The sequence below is a fragment of the Mixophyes fleayi genome, chromosome 9 (genome assembly GCF_038048845.1).
Source record: "Mixophyes fleayi isolate aMixFle1 chromosome 9, aMixFle1.hap1, whole genome shotgun sequence".
Taxonomy (NCBI): Eukaryota; Metazoa; Chordata; class Amphibia; order Anura; family Limnodynastidae; genus Mixophyes; species Mixophyes fleayi.
In genome coordinates, this window is record NC_134410.1 from 36,301,313 (window position 1) to 36,321,220 (window position 19,908).

Here is a 19,908-nt window from a genome sequence, read left to right on the forward strand (position 1 = left end):
TATTGTGGTGCCCAGTGCCCACTCCTCTACGCAGTCCAGGTACAATTATTGGTGCGAATCATAAAAGTTCAGGGTTTTTAAGATATTGTGGTGACCCACTCCTCTACGCAGTCCAGGTACAATTATTGGTGCGAATCATAAAAGTTCAGGGTTTTTAAGATATTGTGGTGACCCACTCCTCTACGCAGTCCAGGTACAATTATTGGTGCGAATCATAAAAGTTCAGGGTTTTTAAGATATTGTGGTGACCCACTCCTCTACGCAGTCCAGGTACAATTATTGGTGCGAATCATAAAAGTTCAGGGTTTTTAAGATATTGTGGTGACCCACTCCTCTACGCAGTCCAGGTACAATTATTAGTGCGAATCATAAAAGTTCAGGGTTTTTAAGATATTGTGGTGACCCACTCCTCTACGCAGTCCAGGTACAATTATTGGTGCGAATCATAAAAGTTCAGGGTTTTTAAGATATTGTGGTGACCCACTCCTCTACGCAGTCCAGGTACAATTATTAGTGCGAATCATAAAAGTTCAGGGTTTTTAAGATATTGTGGTGACCCACTCCTCTACGCAGTCCAGGTACAATTATTGGTGCGAATCATAAAAGTTCAGGGTTTTTAAGATATTGTGGTGACCCACTCCTCTACGCAGTCCAGGTACAATTATTGGTGCGAATCATAAAAGTTCAGGGTTTTTAAGATATTGTGGTGACCCACTCCTCTACGCAGTCCAGGTACAATTATTGGTGCGAATCATAAAAGTTCAGGGTTTATAATATATTGTGGTGACCCACTCCTCTACGCAGTCCAGAAAGATACCTTGTTGCAACGTTTTGGACTAATAACTATATTGTGAGGTGTTCAGAATACACTGTAAATTAGTGGAAATGCTTGTTATTGAATGTTATTGAGGTTAATAATAGCCTAGGAGTGAAAATAAGCCCAAAAACTTGATTTTTAAACTTTTTATGTTTTTTTCAAAAAAAATCCGAATCCAATACCTTAAATCCGAACCGAGACCTTTCCTCAAGTGTTTTGCGAGACAAATCCGAACCTCAAAAATAACGAAAATCCGGATCCAAAACACAAAACACGAGACCTCAAAAGTCGCCGGTGCACATCCCTAGTCTGTAATGGCGGCATGTCTTCGTCCCAGAGGAGTCAAACTAGTAATACATAATACAACAGCACCTGACTCTGACCATCAGTTTTCTCGAGACTCACGGATGGTTAATAAACCTAAAGAAATCTCAACTGATCCCCCTGCCAGCAGATGACCTTCCTAGGGCTCATTATGGACACCAGGGAACAAAAGGTGTTCCTATCGGAGAAGGCCAGGTTGTTACCAGAAGTAACTTCACAGTTCTTGGCCACTCCCAGTCCAACTATTCATTTATGCATGCGTCTCTTAGGGAAAACGGTGGCAACCTTCGAGACTATTTCCTTCGGTCATGTTCACTCCCGCTGTTTCCAGTGGGATCTTTTAACAAAATGGTCAGGCTCCCACCTACAGTTGGATCACCAGAAGATCCGTTTGTCTCCCAATGTGAGGATGTGTCTTCAGTGGTGGCTGGTTCAGAATCACCTGGCAGTGGGCAGATCCTTTGCTCCGTGGTCCTTGATCATAGTGACCACAGATGCCAGTTTTGAAGGGATGGGGGGCAGTGGTTCTTCATCTTCGGCTTCAGGGTCAGTGGTCAACTCAGGAGTCTTCCCTGTCCATCAACTTACTAGAATTGAAGGCCATTCTATTAGCTCTTCAAGGTACCCAGAGCTTACTTCAGGGCTTTCCGGTCAGGATTCAATCCGACAATGCCACGGCCGTGGCTTGTGTCAACAAACAGGGAGGAACCAGAAGTGCAGGAGATATGGCACTGGCAGCAGAGATCTTCGCCTGGGCGGAACAAAATGTTCCCACAGTCTCAGCGGTGTTCATCCCAGCTATCCAGAACTGGGAAGCGGATTATGTTGGGGGAGTGGTCACTCCATCCGGAGGTCTTACAGTCTCTGATCCGCAGATGGGGTCTTCCGGACCTGGACCTCATGGCATCCAGGCACAACAGGAAGGTCCCAAGATTTTGCGCAAGGGCAAGAGACCCCCTGGCAGTAGCCCTCGCCGTCATGACGATGCCATGGGACTTCCGGTTGGGATATCTGTTTCCCACATTACCCATGATTCCCCCCGTTCTCAGACGAGAGAGACAAGGGGGACTACCAATAATACCGGTGGCCCCTGCCGGGCCGCGTCGAGTGTGGTACGTAGACATAATCTCGATGGCGGTAGGTCAAGAAGTGCTTCTACCACTACGAGATGACCTTGGCCCATTCCGACATCAGGACTTTCCTAGGCTGACTTTAAAAACATGGCTGTTGAAGCCAGTTTTTGGCGGTCTAGAGGTTTATCTCCTAGAGTCGTGAACACACTGTTGAGAGCTCGTAAGCCAGTTTCGGCTCGTATCTATCACCGCATCTGGCACACTTATGTCAAATGGTGTGAGAATCTCCTTTGTCATACTTCATCTTTTCGGATTTCAAGGTTTCTGGCATTCCTTCAGAAGGGCCTCGATGCGGGTCTCCGATTGGGTTCCTTAAAAGTGCAGATTTCAGCTCTGTTGGTTTTCTTTCATCTCCGATTGGCGGATATGCCAGATATTAAGACTTTTTTACAAGGAGTCTTGCATATCCAGCCTCCTTGCGTTCCGCCCACGGCACCATGGGATCTCAACCTGGTGCTTGATATGCTAAAAGGTCCTCCTTTTGAACCATTACATTCAGCTGATTTAAGGTTCTTGAAGTGGAAAGTAGTATTTCTTTTGGCGATTGCATCGGCTCGCAGTGTCAGAATTTGGAGCTATTTCTTGTCGAGAGCCATATTTGTTTTTTCACGAGGACATAGCGGTTCTACGGACTATTTCTTCGTTCGTACCGAAGGTGGTTTCGGCCTTTTACATGAACCAAGAGATTGTGGTTCCAGTGTTTCAGGGGGGAGCATCATTCTCCGACCAGTATTCGATGGAGAGTTTAGATGTTGTCAGGGCGCTTTGAATTTATGTTAAGAGGACCTCACAAATTCGTAATACAGATTCTTTATTTATCCGTTTTGATTCTCATAAAAGAGGTTGGCCAGCCTCGAAGCAATCCATTGCAAGATGGATTACTGCAACCATTAGGCAGGCTTATTTCAGGAATAACTGGCCTGTGCCAGGAAGACTTGCTGCCCATTCCAACCGGTCGGTGGGAGCATCTTGGGCAGCTAGAAATGGGGCCTCAGTGTACCAACTTTGCAGAGCAGCCACCTGGTCCTCGGTCCATACTTTTACAAAATTTTACCAATTCAATGTCTTTGCGTCTTCGGACGCCACTTTTGACCGTAGTGCTCTATGTGCCGGGCTGTCAGAGCGGTCCCAACCTTAAGGGGGCTGCTTTAGAGCGTGGCCATGGTAGCAGTGTCCCCCAGATAGGATGATAGAGAAAAGAGGATTTTTATACTTACGATAAATCCGTTCCTCTGATTCCATCTGGGGGACACTGCGATCCCTCCCTTCTGATCTTCTGCTGTATGTTCTTGGTTGATTGACCTATTTTCCTTGGGGCTTTATAATTAAACTGAGGCTACGGGGGATTGTAGAGGGGAGGGGTCTGTCAGCATTGATACATTTAACAAGTTAACTAGCTATGTGCCAACTCCCCAAGCTCCCCTCCACAACCGTTGGTAGCCGTGTCCCCATGTGGAATCAGAGAAACGGATTTATCGTAAGTATAAAAATCCTCTCTTTTCCCCTTTTGGTATGAAAATTTTTAAACATACAGTGAGAAGCGACTGCTTTTTGAGCAAAAATACATTCAGACTAATAGAGGTTGATGAAAGCATCTCTAAACATAGGATAAACTTTCTTTATACCATTGAAGAACTTTTGATTTTAAATAAGGTGATTCTCATTTTATTTTTCCTTAAACACATCTGGACTTTTTGTTATCTTTTTTTTTTTTTCTTCCCTCTTGAATTCTAAAATGAGAGCAGATAAATTGTATCGGATTTAAATGCTGGTTTCATTACAGGTTGGTTCAATGTGGAAGATCAGAGAAACACAAACGTGTATGTTACAGGTTAGTTACAATAACATGTATTTTTGTAATCTGTCATTTAGTGCTTTTAAGTATTTTAAATATAAATAATTTTGTGTCTGTTTCTTTTTCCGTGTATTTCAGGACTCCCTCCTGATGTCACAAATGATGAGTTTGTCCAGATTATGTCTAGATGTGGCATTATCATGCGAGATCCACAGTCTGATGATTTTAAAATAAAGCTATATAAAGACAACGCTGGGAACTTGAAGGGAGATGGCCTGTGCTGTTATCTTAAGGTCCGTGATCATCATTCTTCATTTAACCCTTGTCACCAATGTAGGTTTTACGCCGTGGTCTGGCCTACACTTAGGTGCCAGTGACATAAATTCTATGTTTCGTGGCACTCTTTTTTGCTAATGCTGTCAGCTGCAGCTTAGAACTTCAGTGAGCCAATAGGCCCCTGACTTGCATGTAAATTACAATTCAACACCCAATCGCTAATTACGCTCATATAAAAAGTGATCTTTACCCCAAGTATCGGCTAGAAAACAATGATTATGTGCTCACCACGAATGAGATGATCTAGTACAGGGATGGCCAACCAGTCAGAGACCAAGAGCCAAAAAATATCTATAGATATCGCAAAGAGACAACTTTACCTTTTATATATGTGTGCATATACATATACACAGTATAAGCAGACGCATACATTGAAAATAAAACTATTTACAATACCTTGCTAAGCGAAAAAGATAATATCTAACACTTCCAAAAATAATCATCAAATCAGCACAGCTCTTATCTTGCTGCTGTGTCCAGAGGAGTAGTGTTCAAAGGGTACTTACAGTCTCCTCACAGTAGGTCCTACTGCTTCTGTGTCCACAATCATTGTGGAGGGAATTGTTGAAGGGGGGATAAAAAAAAAAAGTCAGAAATGCCCAACATGCCCTTCAGACCTTTTATATGCCCATCAGATCCCCCCCAGATGCCTTTACATACACATCATCAGACCTATCCACATGCCATCAAATCTACCCACATACCCCAGAAATGCCCATCAGACATTCCCACATGGCAATCAGACCCACCACATGCCAAACAGCCTCACTACATGCCAATCATAATTTTTCACATGCAATCAGATCACACACACCCCTTACTTACCTCTCACACCTCCAACACTTAGCCGCTGGATCCCGCACAGTAGAACGGAGGGAGAGCCCACTACATGCTCTCCTCCTCCTTCCATGATTGGCTGTGACACTCCGGCCCTCCCTACGTTGTGCAGAGGAGGTCACGCGATGCGGCTGTCAGTTGAACCGCTGAATCTTCTCTGATCTGCCGGCAGATGACGGAGCCACATTTCAGAGATCAAAGAGCTGCATGCGGCTCGAGAACCTCGGGTTGGCCACCCCTGATCTAGTACTTGTAAAACACTGATCACCTCTCCCACAGTGCCCCTAGTGGTAGAGCATGTGTTTACACACTGATACGAGCTGGGATGTCTGACATCACACTTATAGTATCGCATGTTAACTATAATAATTAATTAAACAAGCATTCTAATAAGAATTAAAAAAATATATATTAAAGTTAAAAAGAAAAGTACAATAGACAGACACACAAACATTTTTACATTTACATTTTGTTATTGCTCAAAACATAATCCAGACCTCAAATAAACTTCATCTGCAAATGTTAGAAGGCACAGAATAAAATAAGGTGGATATTATGGTTGTTGAATTCATTTAAAGGTGTATAATGCAAATACATTAAAATTGATTCACCCAATTATGATACAAAAGAAACTGTATGTACCAAAAAACTACATAAAATTAGCTTGGGTTAAGTAAAAATAAAATCTGAAAAAGGGTGGGCTCTCCTGGGATAAAGTTTTTGCCATTGCCCCCTGGCGACTGAAGAGTTACCTGTAGCATTCTCACTAGTATAAGCCAAGGCTTTAATGCTGTTTAATTTTTTTTAAACTGTTGCAGATAGGTTATTTGTTTTTGTTTTTTTCCATGTAGAGAGAATCTGTTGAGTTGGCTTTGAAACTTCTTGATGAATATGAAATCAGAGGATACAAACTTCATGTCGAAAGTGCAAAGTTCCAACTCAAGGGAGAATATGATGCCACAAAGAAAAGGAAGAAAAGCAAGGACTACAGGAAGAAGCTATCTCTCCAGCAGAAGTAGGTAGCCGCTTGTTGGTGGATACAAAGCATACATATTTACACTAATAGCATTAAAAACTTTATCTATGCTGTAGGAAATAATCCCTACAAGTCTTTGTCTGTGGTAACTGCAAACAGTTTAGGTGTCTTGTAATAGTGCTGTTATACTTGTTTGATCGTAAGCCATTCTAAATTTTAATCCTTTTTTTTTTTTTTCTTTTTTTTTATAGATATTATAAATACACTACATAATACATGTAATTGTCTCTGTTCTCAGTACAGAAATACATCACACTGTCTGATTGTAATACATACACAATTGGTTCCGAAAGATCAAATGAGAATGTGGCAAACGGACAGTCACGTAAAAATAGGAACAGTTTAGCTGTGTGGACTGTCCAATGTATCAATAGTTCACTTACACTTCGGCGTTCCTAATATGGAGGCGAGTAGTCCTTACCTTCGGATTGGAGATGGTACCTTTATCTATGACTAGAATGGGGACTGACAACACAGATGTGTGTATTTTGCAATCAGACTGTGTGATGTATTTGTGCATATATTACAACCAGACATTCGTATTACACCGTCAGCGCAGAAAGTGACTTATTTTCTTCTATACCACTTTAGTTATACATCTGATCCATAGAGAGGTCCCCTAAACCTAAAATCTATGTTACTGTAGATAGAGAAAACTAATTAGTATTATTTACCTGTCTATACATGAAAAATATTAGTAACTTACCAGGGCTGAAATATTGAAATGTGGCTAATAATGCCCACCAGACGTCCTGTTACTGGGTCTACTAGAAGGCATAGTAGGTAACCATTCCAATGTTAAAATGTCTGGCAGAGGACAGTTACTTGCAAAGTGGGGTCGAGGAGGGAAGACCAGTCACAAATATTACGGATTGTGATTGGTCCTCCTGGTCACACCCCACACTGCTGCCATTTTAAAGTGGTGGCCAAAACCAGTTTGCCGGTTCTGTATTGAAGTTCCGGAGGAGTCCCCCCAAAAAACAACCCCTGCCTCACGCCGGGCTCCGTTCAGAGGAAAAAGCAGCTTAATTATGTATTGACTAGCGTTAAACTGTTGTAAGATGCCTTTTTATATTGGATCAGCTTACATTTAAGGTCAATAGGGGTGGTGAAAAGCAGCACACAAAAATATGCATGGGGTTTCTTCTGATCCCATTTAAAAAAATGCTTATGTGCTGATGAATAGTTTCATGTACATGGCTGCTAAACCAAACACAGGTGAATCAGAAATGAAAAGGCATGGCGGCTTGGGAAAGGGTTTGATAAGTAGCACACCCAATATAGTAATCCTTCAGTGGCAGAGCTCTTTGACTCCTGCTGGTCCTCCTGACCAAGTGGTGATGTAGAGGAGGGGGGACAAGGGTCCTGAGGCCAAGGTCTGCCCAGAACCACATCTGTAGTGTTTTAGGTTTTGTGGTTAAGTACTACTATTAGTAATAAAAAAATAAATATATATATATATATATATATGTATATATATGTATATATATGTATGTATGTATGTTGCCATTGACGGAACTTGACTTCTGCAAGGTGGCTAACAGTAGCAGGCTGCTGTTACCTTCAATGGAACTGTTGGATTACAGAAAGCTGGCATATATATGTATAATGTCTATGTGAATGTTATTAGTAATTTTATTTATATAAGCTAATTTGTATTTTTGGTTCAGTGGTCTTTTAATTCTGCAGAGTCTGTGACAGTGTTCCAATATCTTTTCTTCCCACCCAGACAGCTGGACTGGAGGCCGGAGAAGAAAGCCAGCGAACTGAGAAAGCGATTCGAGAGGGTTGTAATCATCAAAAACATGTTCCACCCCTCAGACTTTGAGGTGAGAAATAAATCCTTCACAAGACAATGAAACCAAAACTTAGCCACAAATACATATGTAAAAGCATCAGAACTGAACATATCTGGGATGATTTTGACATCTTGGGGAAGATCTTTCACATGCACAGCAGACTTCCTGTCTGTTAAAGGACACAGAAGCACACTCCCTCTTTGATAACAGAACACAATAGCTTGCAGTCATCTGCATAGTAGATGCGAACACCTTGTTGGGGCTTATCTACACTACACATGGAAGTATTCATCTATATGCCGTACCGCCTGCCCTTATATGCGCCTCTGTTGCTACAAGTAATTGTTATAGGGCACACTAGGATCTTTGTCTGGGTACAATGACATTTACATAAATATTTGTAAATATTATTAGCAGTTCTTTAAAATAAGGCAACTTGTATTATAGGTTTAGTGGTCCTATTATATTTTCTTATGTTTTTAAGTGGGGTTGTTAAGTATTGTAGTTGTCAAAAAAAGCAAATCTGTAACTTTACTATACAGTCATGTGTTTAATAATATACTAGTCTAAGGAAGGAGCAACTCACACATGATACAATCCTAAGAACTGAAATCCCATAGCACAAAAATAGACCATATTCATATATTCTGCTTATATGTACCATATACTTCTATATGCACATTTGTAAATTGATTGTACCCTGCTGGTGTCACCATTGCATTTGTTTAGTTGACCACTTGTACTATTTGTATGGCAACAGTGACACTTTTTGCCTCTAGTAAGGTACTAGTCAGTATACTGACGATGGGGAAAACATCATGCCAAAACAAAATAATAAACTTGTTTTTTTCCTAATTAAATAGGGAGCAATACTCTCTCTTCTACATTTTTAATGGTTTTGTGTTGATGCTTCTACTGATAGTGGTAAAATGAACCTGTCCCTCTGGTATTGATAATAGCAATTGATCCATCTTTAGCTATGCCGCAACCCCCATGTAGTCCTTCAGTGGAGAGGCGGGGGCCTGCCACGTCTGACGGCATGGAGAGGAGAGAGCTGTCAGTGATGGCAGACTAGCCACTCATGCTGGGAGGGCCACTCGAAGGGATAGACTACTACAGAGCTGGGGTTGTTCAAATGTTTGCAACTTATATAATGTGTACCTGTTGGCTGCGGATAGCAGGCTCTACAGTCTCTGACAGGTCTATTTTAATAAATCCGTTCCTTCTTTTTTATTTATTTATTTTCATTTTGTATACAATTTATTTATTGCAGCCTGCAGAGGTCACTGTTGCTTTAGCTATTTATGTAGATGAGAAATTTCATAACATAAGAAAAATCATATCTAACCCACATTTAGATGGCGCTGTAGACTTTGCGGACAGCCACATTTTATTTACTGATAGAATTATATTTAATTATAAATTGCATATTAAAACGATATTCAGATCATACTCTTCCTTTTAAAGGAGATGTACACCAAAACACACTACTTTTTTTTCCCCCCTATTGAAGCAAACCTGTGACATTTCTATTTATTATTGGCTTGCTAATCTGAGTATCTGTACACTTACATGGTGCACTAAAGCCACCAATAAACCGTTTATCTTTAACCCACGTCAAGTGTCAGATTGGCATTTTCCAAAGTTCCCTTCTGTTCTGGGGGTACATACTTATCACATATAACTTGTCATGTGTCTGCTCTTGACACATGACAAGTTCATATGTGTCAGAAACATTTAATTTTAAAATTGTGCTGCCATTGCGAACAGGAGAACTTGCTGTGGGGGTGGGGGGTGGGGAGGGGGATCATGGAGAGTAACTCCTATAGCAGTGAGAAGATTCTGACTTCTTCCCTTCTGATACTTGGTCATGGGGCTATAAAAGAAAATTGTGGTTGTACATCTGTACTAGACAGAACATGGGCACACATTCTTGTTGACAACGGTTTGTTTTTTAATCCAGTTTGTTGTATTTGTAGATTATTGTTTTTGTTCAAAACTATGTTCTATAATCTGAGGGAAATCTCCAGGTCCATTTGAAGCTGTACTGTTGGTACATAATCCTCATTTAGAAGTGTTCGCCTATAAATTCACATAGCCCCAAATACATTATTTGATAAGAAAATAAGTACAGCTTCTTTCTGGTGAGCACCAGGGCACCTACAATGTTTGTTGTACTGTAACACCAATGCAATGTGCCCCATTTTTATTGGAAAATTTGTACTAACTCAGACCACACATGCCTTTCATTAAGAAGAAATGCGTTGCTTGATTACAAATAAACTGAGTTTCTGGATATGCACATACCAGTCAGACCAGATTGCTGTATATTTTTACGACTGTGTGGAATGTGGGTAGGGCAACGTCTTCTGTTTCCAGTGCTCAAGTCTGTTGCTACTGTTGGTCAAATGATCAGTTACAAACAGTCGGTGTTTAGATTATTTAGGGCTTCTCTCTTTTGTGACAATCGCTAATTATATAGTATATTACAGTCTGTCATCAGTCATTTATTACATTGTTGGTTTTAGATAACTGGAAGTATCTAGGGTTTGTGTGACAAATTAGGAATATTCTTGTGAAAACTATTGCTTGTGTGTGTGTTATCTTTTAAAATAAATCTTGTTAAGGGATTAAACTGAAGCCACGTTTATAAACGGTACTTGTGTCTTGACAAAACACTACAAGATATTGTTAGTTGTTACCACTTCATCCCAGTCTGTGTTCTCATTCAGCTTTACAAGTGTGGATGGATGAATATATTCCAGGTAGACACATTTGTACATATCCTCTATGCTGTTAGGATCATTTCTTTTTTTTTTTTTCTTCTGAATTGTGAGTACAATGGTAACAAGAAAGCAGTTCTAGAGTTAACAGATCAAAATGCTATTCCAGTGTACACGGCTGGTATGGTATAATATCGTACAATACCAATAAATTAAATCTCTTTTGAGCAAGCTTATTTCTCCCAACATGGCAACCTGCGGCACAGGGGTGAAAGTAGGCCTTTCGGAAATATCAAATGAAAAACAGACACCAATGTGTCATGCAGCTTGCTCAGATCATAAAACTTTGACGTACCCAAAATGTTTATTTTCAAGCCAAAGGAGGAAACATGGGAAAGAAAGTATAATGAACGCACTTGGTTTATTCAGTTTTATATGTATGTGTGATATATATAAACCTTTTTTTTTTTTGTGTGTGTGTTTACTCATCCATAATGATTAATTGCATCCAAAAAGTAATTTTAAAATTAAATTTTTGAAATAAAACAATTAACCTCTTTATTCTGGTGTAGTTTTTAGGATTTTAGATGTAACTCTGCTGTATGCTAATTCTATAGACGTGACTATAAATCCACTTTAAAAAAAAATTATTTTTTTTGGAACAAACTTTCCATCCCTAACCTGAATCCACTGTGCTGTTGGGGCCTCTGGTAAAATCAAGCAGAGGACCCACAGCAGACACACTTGCCTCATTGGCACATTGATTCTGGCTACTAACGTTCAAAGACCTAGCAGTCTTGTACATATTAGAGACTTACATCACACTACTGTTTGGTAAGCACCTGGCATGATACATTTTATACAGAGCTCTAAAATTACATATGAGATAACATTGTAGTTTTTCATTCTAGTTATAATAAATTTGTTGCATTATGAATTGACACAACTCTACACCTTGCTTTTACAGGAGGATCCACTTGTACTGAATGAAATTCGAGAAGATCTTCGGTCAGAATGTGAAAAATTTGGACAAGTGAAGAAAGTCCTTATATTTGATGTAGGTAACTGCTGATTTAAGTGGACACCTGTTTTTTGCATTGTGTATAAACAGAATACTTTTCACCTTTTAAACTGCAATTAAACCCACTTCATACACCAACATTAGGAAACGTTTACATTGCACTCAGGGGGGGAGGGCATGACCATATAGCTGTCAGGTTGATCCTAATGTAACTTAATCCACCATATGTGGTCTATTGGATAAATGACTTGGATTCTAAGGGGGCAGGTTCAATTAGCCACGAGGTGCAATCGGACATGTGCAGATTACTGGCCAATACGGTAACAAATCTCTGCATACCTTTTCACCTTGCAGTGAAATTTGTGTCTTTACGGGCTGTTCTGGAAGCGCATTGTGGCACCTTGGATCTACCCCTAAGTATTTTAGGCATATAAGTTAATTCTACATTAAATTGTCATTGATGCATAATTCATTATTTAGTTGATCTAACAATTTTTTATCAATTTATTTTTTTTACATATGATTTTTTATTTAACATCAATTAGGTACAATCATTATAAACAAACGGTTATAACCAAAACCTGAATGAAGGTGTTTTTGATCTAACAATTTTAATATTGTTTTTTGTTGCTTTTATTTAAAATCGCAGTTGATAATGTTGGAAACTCTTCACTTTTTTCAAAATGCTTTTGGGATGGGGCACAAGTATGAACTCCTGTCTATTTTTTTTATTTTGGGAGACCCTAACAAGGTTTGTTTTAACAGAAAGCCTTGTCTGTTGGAGGATATGAATTGAAACCAAAAAAATAATAAGGCTTGGTTATTTGAACCAACCCTTTCCTCTGTCATTGAAAGCTATCAATGTCATTATTGGTGACACCTCTGGTACTGAAGGAAAAGTATGTAACAGGGAGGGGGGGTTACCAAAATGATTAGTAACACCACAAATATGGCAACTACTGATCAGGAAAGGGATCTATTTACACTGACTTATAGGTAGGCCTACATGTGGAAGGCCAGTCGGATGCTAGGTTGCAAGGGAAGATTAATTAGTTGCAGAAAGGACATCAATTATATAATATGTAAAGAAGGGCTAATAAAATTTGTATATTTTCTACTTCCTAAAACTTACCAGGAGAGGGTAAAGGTCCTCTATATGTATAGCTTCCAGCAAAGAGGGGAAGGTTTAAAATATATGAAGAGTTATACCAAGGTCCAGGAGGAAAGCATTCTACAAAGGGAGAGTAGTATTCACACATGAGAACCTGCATTTAATCTGGAGAGCAAATTGGAGGAAGAATCTATTTTCTGAAGGGATAAGAATAGGTGGAATAGCATCTATATAGAGTTGGGTGAGGGTAATATGGTCGAGGGATTGTAAGTATTTTTGTATATACGTAATATCATTCTAAATCTACAGGGGAGGGAGCTAAGTATCAAATAGGGTGTGATATTTTAGGATTAAGAATGGGCAGACTGGATGGACCAAGTGGTTCTTATCTTTTGTCAAATTCCCTTCTTTTGCGTCTGGGTCCTAGATAAGGCAGCTTACAAGCTCCAGCAACTGTAGTGTATGGTCACAAATAAAGTGTAACGCACCGTGCCACTATCACAGGGGGAATGTAACTAGGTGTTTTATAGATGTCATGCATGCCCTTATCACTCTGTATATAGCTCCTTATCCTTTACTGCTAATATCTGTACTGTTTATTGATGTGTAATTGGGTGTATTGCTGCTTGTCTCTCTGTTTGGATACTGTTTGGTATTTATTAATCATCCAGCTTTCTTTGTACATTTTGTATTAGCGGCACCCAGATGGAGTGGCATCCATATCATTTAAGGAGACGGATGAAAGTGATGCCTGCATCCTGGCTCTAAATGGGAGGTGGTTCGGTGGTCGCCAGCTGAGTGTGGAAGCATGGGATGGTGTAACAGATTACCAGGTATTGTATTGGCTCAAGCATCACAGCCATGCACTACTTTCCAGTGTGTGTGTATATTAATATATTGTACATAAGTATATTTGCATTGTGTGCGATATAGATATATATATATATATATATATATATATATATATATATATATATATATATATATATATATATATATATATATATTTGAAGTGTGTTGATCGGCTGCGTTTTCATGAATACCCATTCAGTCCACAAAATTACTGCATATAGGCGATAGTTATACTTTCATTTTTATATTGTATAGAACACCGTGCTGTGTCTATATCTGTAACAAAGCTTTGGTAAACTAGAAGATAGATATTATACACACACACACTATATTGTTATATGCAAACTTAACATCTCTATAAATTTTGTAATTTAGTACTGTCTGCGCTATTGGTAACTAGCTGTATGGAAGACACTTTTTCATCGCACTGCTGACTCTCTACTTGTTGTACTTCCTATTTACAGAACAGTAGGTCACAAGTGCATAGGAATGTAGCTTTCCACCACAAACCAAAAACAAAATAGCCCAGTTCAGCATTGCCACTATGTTAATGACTTGTTGTCACTTAACTCTCCTGACTTACAACTCTGCATGGTAACTCAGTGCAGCTGTTCTTTCTGTTGTGCCTCGTCATCATGAATTGTTCTCACACTCACTCATAATCTACTAATTATCACCCAGTTTGTCCTCCATGTTATACAAAACATTCATTTGGCCACGATGTGAAAACTAAATGAGGGCTATATAGGATATTGAAATAAGACTAATGTTGACTCGATCTGATAGGAATGCCTTAGTTAAACCATTACTTTTGTAACAAAAAGTTGTCTTCGTATTCAGATACCAAAATGACCACTGTTTATTTTGTAGAATAACACTGATATTTGCATTTCTAAATACAAATCCGGAGTTCCGTTTGCTTGAGTTTTGGTTTGTGGCTGTGAACGTGCACTTTGTCTCTTTGCGTTTTATGCTTTAAAACTAAATAGCTGCCCAAATAGATTATTTGGACTGATCTAGCCATCTTCTCTGCTTTTTTAATAGAGGTTTCTTTTGGTCCTATAAATTGACAAAGATACATTTTAAGTGAACACTGTAGTTTTTGATCTCTTTTTTTAAAATAATTATGTGTGAGACCTGCACATAGAATACTTTTTGGGAACTCGATTAAGCAGTCCATACATGGTTCTTTGTTTGCTTGCCCTGAGTGCCATGTGGGTGACCAAATTGGATGGGATCAGTTGCTCAATATACTTGGATCAACATCTATCCCAAGTAGCCATTGAACAGAGTTACTTGTCACTTTAGGACCATCCATACACAGCAATTAAAAGGCAAAACTGTTCCTTCAAGATGCTGCTTGCATGGGCTTTGTGATGGATCCTCTGCTAACCTTCATGATCGATCTAAGTTGGATTACACTATATACATGAGTATTATAAGCCTTGTTATTACTGGTCCTAATGAACACTTCTTATAACAGATTGAAGAAACGTCTCGAGAAAGAGAAGAGCGTCTCAAAGGGTGGGATAACTTCCTGCAGACTGAGGAGCAGAAAAAGGCCGATCATGTGAGTGATGATAGCTCGACACCCCCTGTAAATAATGGACAATCTGAAACCAAAGCGGACAATAACGCAGAGCCTGCACCTAGCACTGACAACCAAGGCCTGCAAGCAGGAAGTAAGGAGCCTGAACTTGCCGGTGATGATGCCGCATCCACAGACAGCAACATTGGCAGCAGCGACGATGAAGAGGAGAAAGGACCTTTGTAGTGTTGCACTTGCTTTTTATCTAGCGTTCTGTGCTTCTTTCAGTCATTTTTAGGATGATCGAAGTGTGGTGCATGCTTACATTTGATATAAGTCTTCAGAACTAAACAAAAAATAAGTCTATCAAATTCCAAGGTTTTTTTTTCTAATTTCTAGCATTGGTTAAGACGACCTGTCTCCAGGATCAGGGTTTGCTTTAATAAACTAGATACTTGTGGAAATTGAATGCGGGAGAATAAATAAACTTTAAAAAAAAATTAAAAAAAAATAATCTCTCCCCTTCGTTCACCTATAACAGAGTCTCAGCCAGTAGAGGAACTGACATACTAATCAGCCCCTCTATTATGTTACTTGCTCACTAAGCCGTGCTCTGTCTTTCCAACGCGACCCCACCCCAGGTATAGGTCATTGTAGACCAGAGAAAAGTGTGGTTGTGGGGGTTGGGGTCTTTAGAGGTGGAAAGCATAAAGGGTGGAATTCAATTCCCCGTGTTGTTCTAAAGAACAATGCGGACCGCGCATTACGGTTGCTACGGTAATTTCAACGCTGACTTTTGCTCACAGCTCTGGGAGCCGCGAGCAGAAATCTGCGCTAACATTACCGTAGTAACGGTAATGGAGTGGAGCGTGGCCCGCGATGTTCTAAACAGCAATGCGGGGAATTTAATTCTCCCCTAAGTGTGCTTAAGTAAGAAAGCAACATAGGGGCAGATTCTTCTTTTTTTCTATCTTGCGCTCGGAAGTTAGTGAAACAAAAATAAACCTAAAACCTTGCAGCAAATTTAGGGAACTTCTTGTGAAAAGTTTGAGAATGCGCCAGCAGCCCCAGAACTGGATGAACTTGTTTCTGTAAATTTGTTTTGTTTTTTTTTGTTTTTTTCCTTTTAAATGGTACTAACAACATTGAGTTCTATGGTTGTGGGCAAGGGCAGGAGTTAGAACCTGACTTATTAAAGCTGAGTAAGCGAGTGTGTGTGTGTAACAAAGTGTCACTGTTTAGTTGTATAAATTGTGTAATTTTTATTCCAACCCATTTATAAACCTTCATAAAAAAAAAAAAAAGTAATTTCTTAAATATATTTTTTTTGTTTATTTACTGTTCTTTTGTTTGTAAACATAAAATAATTCATTGTGTTTACTCTGTGGATGATTTATTTAATTAAGCCATTACTATTATTGTTGCAGCAGAAAAAGCACATTTTACAGTAAATGAAATGTATTTGTGTGTTTGTCTCAATGTATGTCTGTTGTCTACACACAGTAGAGGCAGCCGGTATGTTTGCTCAACTTACATTCATTAAAACAGCCTATTAATTTACTAAGAACCAGTGACCTCTCTGAGGCATGGTGGAGAAAGTGAATTATTCTGTCTTCAATATTGATTCAGCCCCCAAAGTGTCTGCATCCACTGTATGTGGGCAATAGATTTACTTTTATTAGGAAGAGCAAATATTTTTATACTCTATAGAACATAGTCGTAAATAGTATCTTGTCTGGAAGAAAGCTTTGGAAAACTATAAGATATATGTAAATCTAGTACCTTGTTTAATTTTTTTCATAAACTGGCATAATTTAATATTCAGAGCACTATTGTTAATTAGATGTATGCAAGACATTTTCCATTATACTGCTGACTTTTTCAGTTGCTTCTTGCTGAGTCCTTTAGTATATTTTTACAATTGTAAAGCTTTTCATTTGGTTTTGGTAAGAAAGGATATGCTTCTATCATGTGGGTTGCTGAGAAAAGTTAAAAATAAAATCCTGACTTTATATCAGCTGCCTATCAGCCTTTCACTAAACACATAATTAGCTAGTTATTTAAGGTGCACACAGGGATCTATGTCAGAAGGGTGTTAAGTCTTCAGTGCCATGTTTTTACGCACATCTGAATAGTGGACGTGCTCTATGTGAGAGAGAGACAATCAATAACCAGATTGAATGGTGTTCAGTACAATACACATCCTTCCGCCTGTTGTATCTGTCCGGTAATTACATAATAACTGGTGCCTCCACGCAGGCATGAAAGTTGCTGGGTTTTAGATGACAGGCATTAACTTTTATAGTCATTTAAACAAATAAAAAAAAAGTGGTATTTTGGCTCAAAAAAATTGCTTGCAAAATTGAAATCTATAAATTTATTGTACTGAACCCTAAGGTCTGATCTCTCCTATTTGGGGACATTCTAGTAAGAAAAAAAAAAATGGGATAATTAGGGGACCATATTTTAAGAACTTATTTCTATGGGCACAATAATTGGTTGAACGTAACCATGAGTAAAATCCTACAAATATTTTCTACTATGTTATCTTTTTATTCTTTTTTTTTTTTTAAAAAAAGTGCCCCTAACAGAATATGTGGTCTGTAATGACAGAAAAACAAAAAATCACTTTGATACCAAAAGCCAAATAAAATAAAAAGTCTTTGGGCCTGTAACCAGTACGTAGCAGAGCGGCTAAAAAGTTTCTGATGAGTAAGCTACAATGTACCCCAGTCATTAAGGGGTTAAAGAAAAAATGTGAACACTTATGCCAAAGGGCAAAAACACTGCACTGCATCATGGCTAAGCCTCTCCCTGTAATTCACTTAGCGTGTCTCTCTGATGGTACTTTAATATTCATACAAAGTTTATCATGAAGATCATGTTTGTTATAATTGATATCTTAAATTAATTTCCGTTTTACGGTTATTACAAATCTTTCATATGTTGATGATTTATTTTTTTTCAGGTTAATAACATAATCGGTGCATATAGACTATGGTCGCTCTCTCCCTAGCATTATGTTGAATTGCGGCTAGCTTTGTAATTGTTTAAATAAAATAGAGGATGTTTTTGGAAGGAGCTACTATTCGAAATAAAAAAAATAAAAAAAGTTTTGCAGGGTGTATTTCCAATATTTCGTGGCAGCTTAAAACCACCCATTTTTATGCATGTTATTATAGCGGTAAATCTGTGTGCATCATGCCCGCTATTATTATTTATTTATAGAGTAGTGACTCTAGAGTGCCCACATAACTTATGCCAAGCAAAGTTGAACTTAATGGTCAGTATGCAATGCTGAGGCCTGCTAATGACTGGTATACAGTGTGTACCCTCCTCTTTGTAATAGCAATAACTATGGCTGCGATGAGCCTGTGCTGATAACAGTTGACTTTCTGTCCTGCAGACCCTTCTAGCACTCAAGATAAGTTCACTGCCACAAAGAAAAGGGAGTAAGGCTGGGTGGGTACACGCTACAATGTTTTCAGCCGATTATCGGGCCAATCAAATGATAAACGACCGCTCTGTGCGATATAGCATTAGTGTGTACGTTGCAGCGATAAATGATTATTTTTCCAAAGCACATTGTATTGTGTCGTCTGATTTTTAAACCAGACTTAGGGGGGTATTCAATTGTTGCTTTTAACGCGCTAAAACAAAAAAAACCGAGCGCTCTAAAAATATTAGCGTTAATACGGTAATATGCGCGTAAATACCGTTAATACAGTAGTTTACTCGCTGAATTTCGTCTCGCAGCTCAGGGAGCTGCGAGATGAAATTTAGCGAGTAATTACCGTATTAACGCTAATATTTTTAGAGTGCTCGTTTTTTTTGTTTTAGCGCGTTAAAAGCAACAATTGAATACCCCCCCTAAAAATCTTGTTGAACGATGTCATTCCAATTCTGCAGTGTATATACACTCAAGACCGACAGTGTCCATAGATCTCTATGGAGTGTGCAGAGTCCCAATCTTTTCAGTTTATGGTTATGACAGATGAAGAACACGGAGCCAAAGGGAAATCATGTAGAATGTGTTAGAGTGTACACATGCATTGTTATGCTGATCGGAACTTTTTTTTTTTCTTTAATCGTTAAGGATATTGCATCAAGAGAAATTTTGTATAGTGTGTACCCAGGCTGATGGCAGCGCTGGGACCCAGTGGGAGTGATGATTACTTCCTACTGTCTGCTGCTAGCCAGTATTACACTTATGGTTCAGTAAAGTTGCGAATATTTCCATGTTCGCTACTGCAAGAATAAGTTAGGAAAACTAAGAGGTGAGCGTGAGCCATATAGCCTGAAAAATACATCCATCTATCTCCACTAATCTACATTTTCATCTGTTTCTCTCTCTCTCCCCCCCCCCTTTTTAATAGACATAAGAAAAATAATATTCTTATTGTACTTTTAGTAGCATGGAGAAAGGGAAGTCTAAACTGCTACCTGCATTGTGTATTAAATCCATTAATTGGTTATGTCAGCTGTTGCCCAATATGTTGTGAATCATAATATCATGAATTACATTGGTAAGTTCTTTTGCTGGGTTGTTTCATATAATATTTTTTTTTTTTTTTTAAAAGCCATGTGACATTGTTT

The 19,908-nt window shown here is 38.9% G+C and overlaps 1 protein-coding gene across 2 annotated transcripts in view; it reads left to right on the forward strand.

Moving 5' to 3' along the window:
* HTATSF1 (HIV-1 Tat specific factor 1) overlaps positions 1-17,324 on the forward strand; it is a 32,581-nt gene extending 15,257 nt beyond the window's left edge. Inside the window, exons 3-9 of one of the 2 annotated variants that reach the window (XM_075187286.1) lie at positions 4,058-4,105; positions 4,208-4,362; positions 6,094-6,257; positions 8,008-8,107; positions 11,768-11,857; positions 13,628-13,765; positions 15,268-17,324. In XM_075187286.1, coding sequence (XP_075043387.1) covers positions 4,058-4,105; positions 4,208-4,362; positions 6,094-6,257; positions 8,008-8,107; positions 11,768-11,857; positions 13,628-13,765; positions 15,268-15,558 — 986 coding nt within the window. In that variant the 3' untranslated portion in view covers positions 15,559-17,324. The remainder of the gene's footprint in view (positions 1-4,057; positions 4,106-4,207; positions 4,363-6,093; positions 6,258-8,007; positions 8,108-11,767; positions 11,858-13,627; positions 13,766-15,267) is intronic. The other variant, XM_075187287.1, reaches the window with a different exon arrangement.
* The last annotated feature ends 2,584 nt before the right edge of the window (positions 17,325-19,908 follow it).